The 13582-nt window shown below is 58.8% G+C and overlaps 5 protein-coding genes across 5 annotated transcripts; 2 read left to right on the forward strand and 3 right to left on the reverse strand.

Annotated features, from left to right (window-relative positions):
* Positions 1–3182: 3182 nt before the first annotated feature.
* Positions 3183–5527, reverse strand: CDEST_01394 (Putative galactose oxidase/kelch, beta-propeller, kelch-type beta propeller). Its single transcript, XM_062917553.1, has 4 exons — positions 5100–5527; positions 4242–5040; positions 3836–4177; positions 3183–3775 (listed from the first exon to the last, which is right to left on the reverse strand). Exons 1-4 carry the CDS (start codon positions 5275–5277, stop codon positions 3298–3300), a joined length of 1797 nt encoding a protein of 598 aa, XP_062773604.1. The 5' UTR covers positions 5278–5527; the 3' UTR covers positions 3183–3297.
* Positions 5528–6446: 919 nt separating this feature from the next.
* Positions 6447–8041, forward strand: CDEST_01395 (Putative GTP-binding protein TrmE/Aminomethyltransferase GcvT, domain 1). The gene has a single exon (XM_062917554.1). It carries the CDS (start codon positions 6649–6651, stop codon positions 7861–7863), a length of 1215 nt encoding a protein of 404 aa, XP_062773605.1. The 5' UTR covers positions 6447–6648; the 3' UTR covers positions 7864–8041.
* Position 8042: 1 nt separating this feature from the next.
* Positions 8043–8962, reverse strand: CDEST_01396 (Putative DnaJ domain, Chaperone J-domain superfamily). Its single transcript, XM_062917555.1, has one exon. The coding sequence runs from the start codon at positions 8879–8881 to the stop codon at positions 8051–8053; it is 831 nt and encodes a 276-aa protein (XP_062773606.1). The 5' UTR covers positions 8882–8962; the 3' UTR covers positions 8043–8050.
* A 1194-nt stretch (positions 8963–10156) lies between these two features.
* On the reverse strand, positions 10157–10690 carry CDEST_01397 (uncharacterized protein; the record flags this gene model as incomplete). Its single annotated transcript, XM_062917556.1, has 3 exons — positions 10157–10295; positions 10384–10512; positions 10611–10690. 3 exons carry the CDS (start codon positions 10688–10690, stop codon positions 10157–10159), a joined length of 348 nt encoding a protein of 115 aa, XP_062773607.1.
* Positions 10691–11908: 1218 nt separating this feature from the next.
* On the forward strand, positions 11909–13518 carry CDEST_01398 (Putative PUA-like superfamily, SRA-YDG superfamily protein; the record flags this gene model as incomplete). Its single annotated transcript, XM_062917557.1, has 4 exons — positions 11909–12257; positions 12310–12811; positions 12865–13140; positions 13194–13518. The coding sequence occupies exons 1-4, from the start codon at positions 12164–12166 to the stop codon at positions 13516–13518; spliced, it is 1197 nt and encodes a 398-aa protein (XP_062773608.1). The 5' UTR covers positions 11909–12163.
* Positions 13519–13582: the final 64 nt, after the last annotated feature.

Raw genomic sequence — 13582 nt, forward strand, 5'->3', positions numbered from 1 at the left:
GGGATCCATCGTTCTCTAACATGCTTCATCCACATACAAGTCCACGTACGCTACGCCTCCTCCTGTCTCCGCCGTGCGGGGAGGGAGGGTTTGCGGCGGTGCGGAAAAGGGCTGGGCTGTGTGTGAGAGGAGGCGAGAGAGTCTCGACGAGTCGATTTGAGTCGATGCGAGACTCTCGACAAGGCGGCGGAGACGCGGGTGTGGGAACACGCTGCGGGGGCGGGCTGGCCCTTTCTCTCTCTATCCCTTCTCTCTCTGGGACTCGCCCAGCAGGCGTGGAAGTTGCGAAACAGGGGACCGATTGCTGTAGCCTGTCGAGGATCGCTTGTGGGTATCGGTTTGGTGCGGCTTGACGCAGAAATATTGTCAGAACAAGGGGGGTTTGGAAAAAGAAGCGAGCGGTGCAAAGGGGGGCCAGGAAGATGTCTCGTCTCCACCACGAAGCACTTTGAGTCACGGGTGGGATCTCAGGCTGGGTGTGCCTGAAATGAAAATCTCACGATGGACTCTTTTGTTCGATGCATGCAGACGGACGAGTGTTGATTGTGTGGCTTGGCGCTGGGATCTCCATCTCAAAGTCTCGAGGCCCTCGGTTCGACTGGTCCCACGCTGCCAGACGGGTGTACCGCAGTTAAGCCCGGTGCCGAAAGTGGGGCTCCAGCTGCCTGGAGGCGTGGGATTAGCACGGACCCACAAGATGTGAGATGACAATTGTGCAAGCCGACTGGGTGTGGTTTTGTAAGCCGAGATGGAAACAAGGACAATTATTCATCACTCTCTTCTCTCCTCCTCCTCCTCCCCCCCCCACACTTTTCCGCGATGGGGGCCGGCCGTGGTTGGAAATCAAAAGGCCCCCAAACAACGTGCGAATGCAAGCAAGCTGCGGGCCGTGTCTGCACACTATCCTTATTAAGTAGGTTGCTGGATCCACAGGGGCCTTCCGAGCTTCAGTAGAAAGTGCTGGACTTTCGACTTTCGAGGCCGGGCCACCGAGCCTCTGCGGCTTCATTCGCGGCTGGCCGAGGTTCGCGACTTTGCCAGCGGACGCACAGCAAGGACCCCGTTCCTCGATGAAAGCGATCGCCGATACTTTATGTCATCGCATCGGCCGTGATCTCGCCGCTCCATGACGACTCTCAACCAGACATGCATTCCAACGGGACGACGGGTCTGAAACAGAGCGTCATACGCACCGCTATCTCTAAATCATCATGGGATCAGATCCCCCCCCCCTCCCCTCGCCGCCCGTCTCATTTCGGCGCCGAGGGTGTCACCGCTCCGAGCCGTCCGGTTGTGTGCGACCCAGACCGGCGGGCTGGCTCGCTCCCATCCCATTCATCAGCACAGCGAGGAATCAAGAGTTGGCCCGTGGCCGCCCGTGTTCCCCTCTCCACGGGCATGGGTACTGCCTGACCCGGTCTGTACGCCTCTCTCGTTGACAGTTTTGTTTTGTTTTGAAGGGGGGGGTTCAGGGAAACATAATGAACGGGCGCGTGCCATCCGAGCTGCTGGGTTTCCGAGGGGGCGCGCCTGACCGGACGAGCGTGACATGAACGTTGACGTTGACTTTGGCGACCTGTCATGCCATCCCATGACGGGCGTATACAAACCCAGAAACATACTTCTATGGTGGACTTCGCACTCGCTCAGCATCCCGCGGACAAAACTGGGGGGGTGTGTGGTGGAAACAAAGCTTGGGTGGCCGCGCGAGATGACAAGCGCGGCGCGGAGCGGACTTCGCAGGCCGCCCAACCCCGACGAACGCGGGGAGGGTTTGGGATACATACCCGTCATCGATTTGCAAAAACAGGCACCGCTTACCTCAGCCACTTCTCAATTCAACCTGCACTGACACTCCTGCCAGCCGCCAGGGAGCCGGGGGGGAGGAGGAGGGGTGGAGAACAAAAAGGGATACCGCGGGCTCGCAAGCGGGCGCCGTACGGAAACCCGGCTCTTCGGGGACATGCCAAAGTCCGGACGACGATATTGGTCTCCACAATTTAAGACACTTACACCCCCCTCACCCTTCCCCCTCCGCACGAACGGTGCCAGTCCCGCGGGTCCCGTCACTGGACCCCTACTCGAGTCGTTCAGCGCTGTTTAAACTCTCGACCGGAAGGGGCAGGGCAGGGCGACTCGGACCGCGGCATGTCCCTGGCGCCGCGTGCGAGGTCTCGCGGCGCGTCTCTGAAGATGGATGCCGTCATGATTCACCGTGGATGGGGGGCCAATTAGGTGATCGGCAAGGGAGGGGAGTCGGCGATGAGCAGCGGCGGCTCGACAGGACTTGGCTTGATGTTGTGATCGGGGCCACGGATCGGGGGGTAGTGTAGTTTTCTGGGGGGCCGAGAATGGTTGGTACGCTCCTCCTTTGTTGTGATATCTGTTCTCATTAGGATCGTCTTGCCGTATCGGCTATTGGGCGTCTGTTCATGGGGGAGCTATCATTTACGACTTTTCCTTTGTTGCTAAGCACCTCGGACCGAGTGCGCAGCAGGCTCAGGCCTCTCTACCCGATATAAGCCTGGAACCTTGGGGCCCCAGGTGCTTCCTCCGTGGCGGGCCCCCGTCCGGCAGCAGCAAATCGGAAGAGTGGGGACTCCGGCACCGGATGCTGCGATCACCAACGGCGTCCGGGGTCCCTATCGGCATGGCTTGTTGACGTTGCATTGAGGTTCGTGTTGGGCCTTCACTCTCTCTTTCCCAGCACGTCGCTGCTGACGCTGCCTACTACTGTCTTGAGGCCATGATGAGATTAGCACACAACCTACCGTTTCCCGTCGCGGCTCAATTGGTGCTTCGAACTCTACTCTGTGGCCGTAACACTGCAGGCTTGGATCGGAAGCTGGCGTGCAACTCCTATGCATGAGACCACTGGATAATGGTATCCTTGTGTCAGTGGGCCTATCCGCTTGGCTACATCATTCGAACCCATGTATTGATTCCAAGTCGATCTCTAAACCCTTGACTAACTTGTGCTTTTCGGACAAACCACCAGGAGCCTTCGTGGAGCTGCCCGTCGTTATACGAAGCAAGGGCCTCACACCTAACCTGGTCAGTCATTTGCTATGCATTTCGGATCTCCAGGCCAGTACACGCGTCTGGACGCCGCGTAATGTATCAGCATTCATCGCAATCAAATCACGACTGACTAATCGATCAGCACGGAGCGAGGTATTGGGGTCGAATAACACAGTCGGCAGATTTCCTCTTTGCAATCTAGATGCTGGGAACGTCGACCGATCGATATCTACATCACGTCCTCACTTCCTCTTTGTTTCCTCATTGGCAGTGATGTCATCTCCGCGCCTCCGATCCGTCCAGCTCCGCAGCGTAGAAATGCCGCGGCTCCTGCGCGTCCATCTCGGGCGGCTGCATCGTCTTGGGCACCTCGGACGCCGAGTACGGCGAGTGATCGTGGTATTCTCCCTGCAGCTCCGAAGGCGCCACCGTCGTCGACGGCGGCGGGTTCGGGGAGTACGCCTGTTCCATGCCGTGGGGGTGGGCCGGCGCCTCGACAGCGGCGCCGGTCTCTTCGGTCGGCACCTTTTTGTGCTTCCGCCGTCTCATGAGGCAGAAGGCGGCCAGTCCGATCAGGGCGACGCCCACAACGCCTCCAACGACGCCGCCGGCAATGGCGCCGGTGTTTGTTGATCCGGATCCAGAGTCGACGGGCGTCGAGTCGGAACCAGAACCGGAGAAGAAGCCGGAGCCCGCGGTGCCGGATTTCATGAGCCCCTCGACCCCTTCAGAGTACTCGACGTTGGCGAGGTTTCTGCGGCTCATTAGCAAACTCTCATTTGATCAACCCGGAGAAAGCGGGGGGGGGGCTAACCCTTCGTTATACCAAGTCTTGATAGCCTCTGGCGAGTCGTAGCTGGAAGCATCCGCGTTGTACTCGTCCTTCCACGCCAGATCCGTCAGGTCGAAAACACCGACCCCCTGAGGGAACGTGTCCGGATCGCGGAAGAAGTCTGTCGAGTTGTCGTTCCACCTCATCCGGTCGATGCCCCCAAAGGTGACCATCTGCCGCTGGCCGGCGACGATGCATGACATGCAATCGCGCGGCGAGGTGGGCGCGTAGTCCGCCTTCTTCCAGACAAACCCGGGGAGCGAGAGGACGTGCACCTCGTCGTAGGTCTCCCGGTTTGCCATGTTGGTGCCGCCGAAGACGAAACTAGGACCGGGGATTAGCGTGCTGCGGTTGAGAACGTTCCGACGGGGGTCTTCCCTCCACCTACATCTCGTAAGTGTTGTTGCGACTCTGCGCGCCGACGGTGCAGTGCCACATTCGCGCCCCGGGGGCGTTTCCGCTGGTCTTCTGGGAATACCACTTCTTCGTAACGGGGTCCATGACGTGGATCGATCCGAAGTCGAGCCAGCCCACGTTGCTGTTGCTCTGCCCGCTTCCAATGACGTGCGACCTCCCACCAAAGATCATGATCAAGCCGTTAGGCCCGTAGCTGGGAACGTAGTGCGCGCTGCCCCCGACCAGAGTGCCATAAGTGGAGTAGGGTGCCTCGGTATGGTTCGTCCACGCCTGGTCCGTTGCCGTGTAGTTGAACTGCAGGAACCCGGGTACGGGGCCCTCTGGGTTGGGGTCGGACTTGGCGTCCGAGTAACCGCCATAGTAGAAGCCCGAGTCGGGGGTGCTCACGTAGACGCCGCCCTGGGAGCGGGTGAGCTGGGTGAAGAAGTCGTTGCCAGGCTTCAGGTCGGTGCTCCACGAGCCGCCGCCGTCGCCGTCGGCGCGGAACTTCCAGAGCCGCGCGGCGGGCGGATCGGCGGTATAGGATGCGAAGCCTCCCCAGATGTAGAACGAGCTCGTCGAGTTGTCGGTGAAGATTGCCTGTCTCATCATGTTCTGGGCACCCTTCTGGGTCTGCTTGATGGCCACATCGGCGGGCTTCCAGGACTTGGAGAGGTCGATGGAGAGGGTGCTTGACAGCGGCGAGGACGGTCTCGAGGTGTTCTTGCCGTTTTCGATGTACTGGGACACTTCTCCTCCGTCAAAGTAAGCCCAATCGCCGAGGACGGACGCTGTATGCTATCAGTCACCTTTCGTTGCAGGACTCTGGTGCGGGCCGGGCGGGACTTACCCCGAGAAAAGACTCGTCTCAGGTAGTTGTCGACCGAGGGAACATCCAACGCGTCGGCATCGTCGGCGCGACAAACTGGCGAAAGCTGAGCAATGGCAAACAATGCCGCTAGCCACGATCGCGGCATCATCATGTGCGGTCGGGAGTGGGAGGAGGAGGTTCCACACAAGGCAACCATGTGTCACGCGTTAGGATGATGCACCAGGTATCGGTTCTCCGAGATGCCCTTTGAGTAAATCGTTGTGAGCCGTCAAACACAGCGTCAATTCATGACATAGGAAGATCACAAAAGGGGCCAAGAAGAAGTTTTTGGATGGTAGAAAGTAGAACAGATGGGAAAGAGTACGAGACACCATCCCCGAGGTCTCCATAGCCTTTGGTCGGGCAGGATTGGCAAGACACATAGTTTTTGCCGTAGGATTCGGGGATCCGCTTGACTTCGTCGATCAACAAGCAGGCCAACACAACCCCTGATCCGACAGTTCACTTCCGAGCAGGACGGTGCGGACCTGCGACACTACTTCCTGGTAATCACCGCCACAGGGCATCGAGCATTAGCGCTGACATGGACCGCTGGCGAGCGCGTCTCTCATTGGCAGTGTGTTGCTGGGTATTGATGAACAGGGGGATTTGAAGCCACAAAGCCACATCAAAGGCCCTCGCTCAGCCTTGCAAACGGGAGTGGGAGCTGCATGACATCCTCCCAACATTGTTGGGCTGGCGTCATCATTTGGGGGATTGCTGCCCTTTGAGAGCGAAGCACCGAGGGGCTTGACGGAGAGCGGTGTCATCGAGCGAGGCATATTGCTTTGGTTGGAACCAGAGAGCCTTGTTACTTGGGGTTTCCAAAGCTAGACACCTACCTGTTAGTGGATCAGAAAGAAGAAAGTGCCTGTCAAGTAACAAGTCGAATTCCGTATAGATGCCCCCATCAAACAGCCCTGAATTTGTTGCAGACGAACAACATCAGGCAACCGATGCACTGACATTATGGTCGTCTATTCAACCTGCCATGTCTTCATGCCCGGGCGGCAATGCTGAGCTTGTTCCACACCGGAGTGGATGCTCGGAGGGGAATACCCATGCCGGGTCCACCGCAAAGACGAAATATCCCCTACTCCTGAGGCTGCATCTTGTCGGTCAAACTTCTAGGCAGCACTTTGGCCTCACAACGCACAGGCCATATAACCTAAGATACCTAGGTACCTTTGGTAAGTGGGACGTCGCACAGGTAGCAGAGGCAAGCCGGAGCTAGGCCATCCGACCCTCCGTGCAGTGTGTGCCTACCATCAGCCGAACATGTAGGTACATACCTAATCACAGTACAGTCCCGAGGTGCCCGTGCATCCCAGCAGCTGAGACGTCATTACAAACAATTTTCCCACCACAACCTCAATCACACCCACCCCTTCGCGGGCGATCCAATGCCGTAGAGCTAGCAGCTCGGTCACCGACTGCGCCGGACAAACCCTCTTCTTTTTTGTTTCGTTCATTGTCGACTGATTTTCGTCTGTTCACCGGTTGTCCGAAGCAAGCCCCCTTATCAACGATGAACGGCATCACGCGCAACGCGACGCTCGCGGCGCGCAAGCAGCTATCCGCAGCAAGCTTCGTCTGCCGCACCTGCCGCGAACATAGGCAGCGCCGGCCGTACTCGAGCAACGTTGTCCCGCCGCCGCCCGCTCCGCCCGCCGCCGGCTACGCGGCCCTCTCGTCGCGCCGTCTCATCTCCGTCGCCGGCCCCGACGCCGCCAAGTTCTTGCAAGGCGTCATCACACGCAATATCGCATCCAAGGAGGCCCGCGAGCGGCAGACGGGCTTCTACGCCGCCTTCCTCAACGCCACCGGCCGCGTGCTGCACGACGTCTTCATCTACCCAGACATCGCCGGTCTCGGCGGCGCCGCGGCGGCCGAGTCAGAGCAGGCTGGCACCCGGTTCCTGATCGAGGTCGACGCCAACGAGGCCGAGAGGCTGGCGAAGCACCTCAAGCGTTACAAGCTGCGGGCCAAGCTGAACGTGCGGCTGCTCGCGGCAGAAGAGGCGACCGTGTGGCACGCCTGGGACGACGGCGGGAAGCCCATCACGACGGACGCCGCGCTGCTGAGCACCGTCACCAGGGATCCGAGAACGCCCGGGTTGGGATACCGCTTGCTGCAGGGCAGGGACACGCCGCCGCCCCTGGACCTCGACGCGACGACCGAGGACAGCTACACAATCAGGCGATACATGCAGGGCGTCGCCGAGGGCCAGGACGAGATCATCCGGGAGCACGCTCTGCCGCAGGAGACGAACATGGACTACATGGACGGAATCGACTATCACAAGGGCTGCTACGTGGGACAGGAGCTCACGATCCGGACGAAGCACCGCGGGGTGGTGCGTAAGAGGATACTGCCCTGCATGGTGTACGAAGTGGATAGGGCCGTCCCGCAGACGCTGCAGTACCGGCCGGAGCATGATGCGGACCACGGCCCCGAGGGCCTGCCTGCAGAGACGATCCCGCGGGAGACGAGCATTGGCAGGTCGGGGAAAAGGGGCAGAAGCGCGGGCAAGTGGCTCAAGGGTGTCGGAAACGTCGGCCTGGGGCTCTGCCGTCTGGAGATCATGACGGACATTGTCCTCCCTGGCGAGACGGCCGCTTCGACCTTTGACCCGGCCGATGAGTTCATGTTGCAGTGGGGCGAGGAGGACAAGAACAACACTGTCAAGATCAAGGCATTCGTGCCAGAGTGGTTGAGAAACGGGTTGGCATCTGCACGGTAGAAAAGTCAGTGCCCATCATATTGTAGAACAGAGAGAAAAAGGGGTATAATTGTATAACAAGACACTCGGTCGCATCGTTTGCACCGCCAACACCCATCCGTCGTCGCTTCTTTGGCAGCTTTTCCAGCATCGTCTATCACGTCGCCGCCTCTTCTAGTTCCAACGCCTGCCGTCTCCCTGTGGATGTTCAGTCCGCTCGATTCGGATCCAGGGCCTTTAGTGCCTCGTATCTTTGCTTGACCTCGTCTTCCGTCGCCAGCCCGGCCTCGGCGGCTTTCTTGGCTTCCTTGAGTCGTTGTGCGGCGCTCATACGAGCTTTTAGATCCTCCCATTTGACCGGTGCCTTCGGGGCCGGTGCCGACGCCGGGACAGAGGTGCTCGACGTGTTTGATGTGGCCGCGGCCGCGGCATCGGCGGCGTCGACCCCGCCGCCCTTCTTCCTGGCCTTCTTCTCGGCCTTGAGCCGCTTCTTCTCGTCGAGCCGTCTTTGCAGCTCGGCCAGCTTTTCGTCATACTCGTCGGGCTCCCTCTCCCTCTCCAACCGCTCGAGGTTTTCTCTCTTGAATCGCTCGGCCTCCTCTGCCATGCGCCGGCGCCCCTCCTCAGCGAGCCGCGCCCGTTCGCGTTCGAGTTCGCGGGCGCGCTCCTCCTCGGCGAGCTTCTGTCTCTTCCCCTCCTGCTCGGCAGCCTCGAGCTCGTCAATCAGGCGCTTGCGCTGTCCCTGGACGCGATCGCGCTCGGCCTTGCGCAGCAGCACGGCCTTGCGGGCGTTGTCATAGGCGGCGCGGGCAGCGGCGTCGAGGAGGATGTCGCGGGCCGTCTCGATGAGCTCCCATTTCTCCGGGTCGAAAGCGTCCTTGAGCTTGTCCGGGTGGTAGTTGAGCGACTGTTTGCGCCACGCGCGGCGGATGTCCTTCTCTTCTGTTGTTGTGGTGTCGATCTGCAGCAACTGGTAGAGGTCGACGTTGTTGGACGAGTACTCGTGCGCTTTCGCGAGGAGGTCTTTGTTGTTGTCCATTTCCGGCGCTCGAAGGTTCGCGTATACTGGTGGTTTTCTGGTGTGGGTTGGGAGGAGGGACGGCGGACGGGAGAAAAAGTTGAAGGCTTGCAAGTGGAAAGCCTGCCGCCAAGATTGTTAGAGACGGCAGCAGGGTGTTGGTGCTGGTGCTGGTGCTGGTGCTGGTGCTGGTGCTGGTGCTGGTGCCACGGGGAAAAGTGGGTACACTTTTTACGTCCGTACATTAGGTATTAGGTAGGTAGGCAGCTACGTATCTATCTCCTGGAGACTCAACGGCATGCAAAGCATCGCCAAGCTTCGCTTTCGAACTTGCACTTGGAGTTGTTTCCCCTTTCGACACCTTTGTTTTGTCTTGATCCGTTTTCTCTCATTCCACTGTACTCCCAAGGCATCCAAAACAGCAGGAGAAGAACACGAAACAAACTAGGATGGGTGATCGACAATGGAGAGGATGGGTGATGTTGCCAGTTCTTCTGAATGCATCCTCCCTTTTTCTTGGGGACATCGCCACGGTCAGTGGAGGGAATCAAGCTGATGCACGCTGGCTTGCACCGTCTCCTTCCTCTTTTCATCGTATGCTTGGCTTGCTGCATCTTACGTCCGTACAGCTCGCACCTTGCTCCAACTCACACACTCGCCGTTGCTTGGCCGCCACTCGGACTGTGGTCCACATGGCATCTGAGATCTCCAACCGTTCTACCCGTATAGGGGTTTGAGAATGGCCAGTGGGCTTCATCTCTGGCCTCATAAGCCTTGCCCTCTTGCCGGGGTCTCTCACCTCTCCCTCCCCCATTGCTTTTATCCGCTTCCGCCCACCGGCAATACCTTATCGCCCTCTATCCGGGCTTGGGTTGACATGATCCTCGGAGAAGGGCGTTTGTTCAACGTATCGCTATAGATTGGGAAGACTGTCCGCCTGGGCGAGAGGTGAGAGACTGCTCTTTCCTACGGCATTTCACGCCCCTCATCGGATAAGCCCGCCTTCGCTTCCCACATGAGTACAGAATTCTACACTGTCCAGCAAAGTCCGCAAGGCTTCTCCCACGGGCGTTGCCCAATTGCCCGTTGTCTTTGTTGGCTCCCACGAGTCCAACCCCTATGGCGTATCCCAGAGCGAGGGCGTCGCTTTCTTGGCCAGAGCCATGGCTATGGAGGGGGCGCGCGGCTAACTCGAGTCGTCTCGAAGATGAGAGTTGACCAAAGCCAACAACACGTGGTCAGCTCACGCACCCTTATCGCCAGGTCTCCGTATCCATACGGCGAGACTGTCCTTTCTCAAAGACCGCGTCGGCCATTGCTGGATGGCTCCTGTGCAGCGTTTGGCGTATTGTGGACAATCTTGACACTCTCGACTAACTCGCCGCTCTCTGTGGCTTCGACCAAAGTGAGAACGTCGGGTCCAACCATGTGCTTGCTTTATGAGCGCTTCTTCATCGACGTATCTGGAAAGGATCCTCAGTTGATCTCCCGCACCCGCCGACGTCAAGAAGGAGTCCACTTACGTCCCTCTCACGACTAACTCCTCTATCTTGCCGTTCTCGTCCTCGAAACCACGATGGGCCATATACCGTAAAGTGCTCGGCTTCTTTGGCCTTGGAGTACCTAACACAGCGTTCCAGGAGCCCGAACACCTGGTTTCAGACGTTTTGTTCAGCGCGGCACGTCTCAAAGTGAGACAAAGTGATGCTGTCGCGCCCGCATGGAGAGGCAACATAAACAGGCAGCAGACTGGCCGAGTGTGCCCACCTTCTCGACTTTGCTCGGTTTGGGCATGATGGCAGCCGTTAGGTCGATGTGATGGGTCGACATGATTAGGGGCACCCCTTTGTCCCGAGTCCCTGGGTAGGCTCAACGAGATCCCAACGAGCAATCGACTCTGGCCGCCGCCGCCACTGATGGAGTGCGTTGGCGAGATCCCACAGGCCTCGACTAAAATGTTATTGGACACCATAGACGAGGAAGCGAGGCGGCCATGTCCTCGGATTTAGGACTACCTGAACCTTGGTGGTGGTGACATCAAAGACTTTGAAGCAGCACTAGGACTTCGGGGACCTTGAGTACTCCGATTCGTGACCGGAAAAGGTTAACCACTGCCGAGGAGGCCGGCGCCCGGAAACGCCTACGACACATCCGGACAAACGGGACACATGGTCTCGAGAGACGCCGGCAGCTTGGCTAGGCAGTTAACCCCTTTTGTCTTAGTCTGATGTGAGCATCGGCAGGCTATACGCCGGCGCTGAGACTTGATCTTGTCCCCCAGGTTTGGTTATGTTCCGAGACATCCCACAGAAACGCCGGATTTGGCATCGCCGGAGTCGGTACGAATAGGTCATCGACGCGAGCTTGCACTCCTACGCGGACGGGAGTGAAGAGACAGGATTTCAAGTCTTTCCCACAAATCTGCGACACCAACCGCTCTCGGTACGCTGGCTGTATATCCGTACATGTTTGTGGCATTTTCCCATGACCGCCCAGCCCAGGGAGTCGCGTACCGTCTCCAACCGCCGGATGTGCTTTCTCCGATGTTTCCTATGCTGCCTTCATCGGCAACCACTGGCTCTTAGTCTTCCCTCTCTTGTGGGGCGATAGCTGACAGGTAGATACCCGTGTGCTTGGCCTTGGTTTAGCTCGTCTTCTCATCGAGTGGCTTGGCGATCTCCCCCAAGGGAATAGGCCGCCTTGGCTCGGTTTCGCTTTCACAGCGCCACAAGCCGCCATCGTCGGTTATTGACCATATCCAAATCCTCAGTGGCGTATGCCATTGCTTGATGAGGGAAGTAGCGTGCTACCTCGTCGGCACTGGTCCCTGATCCAGATCCCTTTCCCAGCAGAATGGTTCCAACGGATGGGGCTTTCCCCCATTTGCACCTCTCGTCTAAGGAGAGGAGTGCCACCAGGAACACGCGCCATGTCTCCTTCCGGCCATCTCGCACCGCCGCGAACGCCAAAGCTCAGGGGTACGCGTTTTTCTAGCTCCAACACCACGCTTTTCTTCAAGCCATTGCATTCTCTGATATCCTCCTTTAATATAAGCCGTTGCTCGTTCCCTCATCCATCTTGAGATTGTTCATTTCGGAGACATGCTCAGCTTCGAGAGAGAAGACAACACACACACACACACCCTCATGCCTAGATCCAAGATTCAACGCCTAACCTCATATTCGTCACCAACTTCTCAGTCCGCACGCTATTGGCCTTAGATGCAAGCCCTGACATCTACAAACATCCATCATACCATTTTGGTTCCGTAGAGCTGTGGCCGCCTCCACCCGCTGGACCGCCATGTCGCCTACCCAAGTCGTGACCAGGCCCTGCCGCTCGCCGTTCCAGATGGACGGAACATCAGAGACATATTTCATGAGATATCCCGGAGCAGGTCAGCACTCGCTCTCGCCAACCGGTTCTGCCACAGTCTAACATGTGCCCAGCTGTGCTCTCCTCCCCGCCAGTCGAACCCCTGCCGGTCAAAGAGGAGCTCCTCGAGCTCTGCGACTCGGTCCGGACGTCCCTTCAGCGGGAGAAGAGCTTTGGACCGCACGCAGACAGAGTCCAAGAGCTCTTCGAGAAGATTTTGAAGGAAGAACTGCGTCACAGTCCCTCTCTTGACTTCGAGACGCTTCAGTACGCTCGTCTGGACAAGCTCCTCGCCGACGTCCTCGACCCCGCCTGCCGCCCATCTCCGCTACCCCTGCGCTTTCGTGCCGACATGGCCGTCGCCGAGAGTCTTCAAAAGATCTGGAGGAGCAGGTTCCGCGAGCAGTACTTTGCCCTCGACCAGGTGCGTCAGCGCAGGCTGTCCATCGGCGGCGAGATGCGCGACATCCACTTTACCGCCGCCGGCATGGACCCCCTCGAGTCTTGGACCGTCCGCAACAGCTGCCCCGATCCCATATCGGAGCTTGAGGGAAACCAACAGTTTGAGCCTGGCCAGTAAGTCACTTGGTTGCCTCCGGCTCTATGTGGAGATACTGACTTTCCTACAGCTGGTGGCTGAATCTGGCCTGCGCCCAGCGCGACGGCATCATTGGCACCGCGGTCGAGAAGCCCACCAAGGGCAAGTACGGCGTCACCGCCCTTCCCCTCCTGACAGGGCTCGAGGAGCACGTCCGCGGCAAGCTCTACCGATACGTCCGCGAGGGGCGCCTCTCCGACATGCACGTCTCTCTTCTCACGCAGGTCGGCACTCAGATCCGCATCCTCAGGGGCTATCGCCTCAAGAGCACACTGGCTCCACAGGCCGGTGTGCGCTACGACGGACTGTGAGTGTCACTTCGCTTCCCGTTTTACGCGACCTCTTCTGACAGAACGACAGTTACACCATCCGCCAGTACGGCAACAAGCTCGACGCCACCACCGATAAGTACCGCCTCGAGCTCCTGCTGGAACATGTTGATGGCCAGAAGAGCCTCGAGGAGGTGCAGAAGGTGCCCAGGCCATCCCAGATGGATGACTGGCAGACATTTAAGAAGGTCGAGGCCGAGATGGTCCGCCAGCGCAAGGGCGACGATGGCCTGCTCGACTTCAAGATGCTCAAAGAGGAGGAACGCATCGACCGCGAGCACTGGAGGCGTTCGAGCGAGTTCCGGGCCACGCTGGGCCAGGAGGTCTGCGGGCTGGGGCTTACAATGCCTGCCTAGTTACTTGAGAAGGGAGAACTGAGCCACAGAGACAGCCTCGGCATGGTGCGGTGCGATGTTTTTT

The sequence above is a fragment of the Colletotrichum destructivum genome, chromosome 1 (assembly GCF_034447905.1).
Source record: "Colletotrichum destructivum chromosome 1, complete sequence".
Taxonomy (NCBI): Eukaryota; Fungi; Ascomycota; class Sordariomycetes; order Glomerellales; family Glomerellaceae; genus Colletotrichum; species Colletotrichum destructivum.

What these genes read in the sequence shown, in the direction of transcription:
- CDEST_01396 (XM_062917555.1), bottom strand. Translation starts at nt 8,881, where the DNA reads ATGGACAACAACAAAGACCTCCTCGCGAAAGCGCACGAGTACTCGTCC.
- CDEST_01394 (XM_062917553.1), bottom strand. Translation starts at nt 5,277, where the DNA reads ATGGTTGCCTTGTGTGGAACCTCCTCCTCCCACTCCCGACCGCACATG. An exon ending in CGCAACAACACTTACGAGAT is followed by an intron (nt 4,178 to 4,241) that starts GTAGGTGGAGGG and finishes CCCCGGTCCTAG; the next exon opens with TTTCGTCTTCGGCGGCACCA. An exon ending in AAGACTTGGTATAACGAAGG is followed by an intron (nt 3,776 to 3,835) that starts GTTAGCCCCCCC and finishes AATGAGCCGCAG; the next exon opens with AAACCTCGCCAACGTCGAGT.
- CDEST_01395 (XM_062917554.1), top strand. Translation starts at nt 6,649, where the DNA reads ATGAACGGCATCACGCGCAACGCGACGCTCGCGGCGCGCAAGCAGCTA.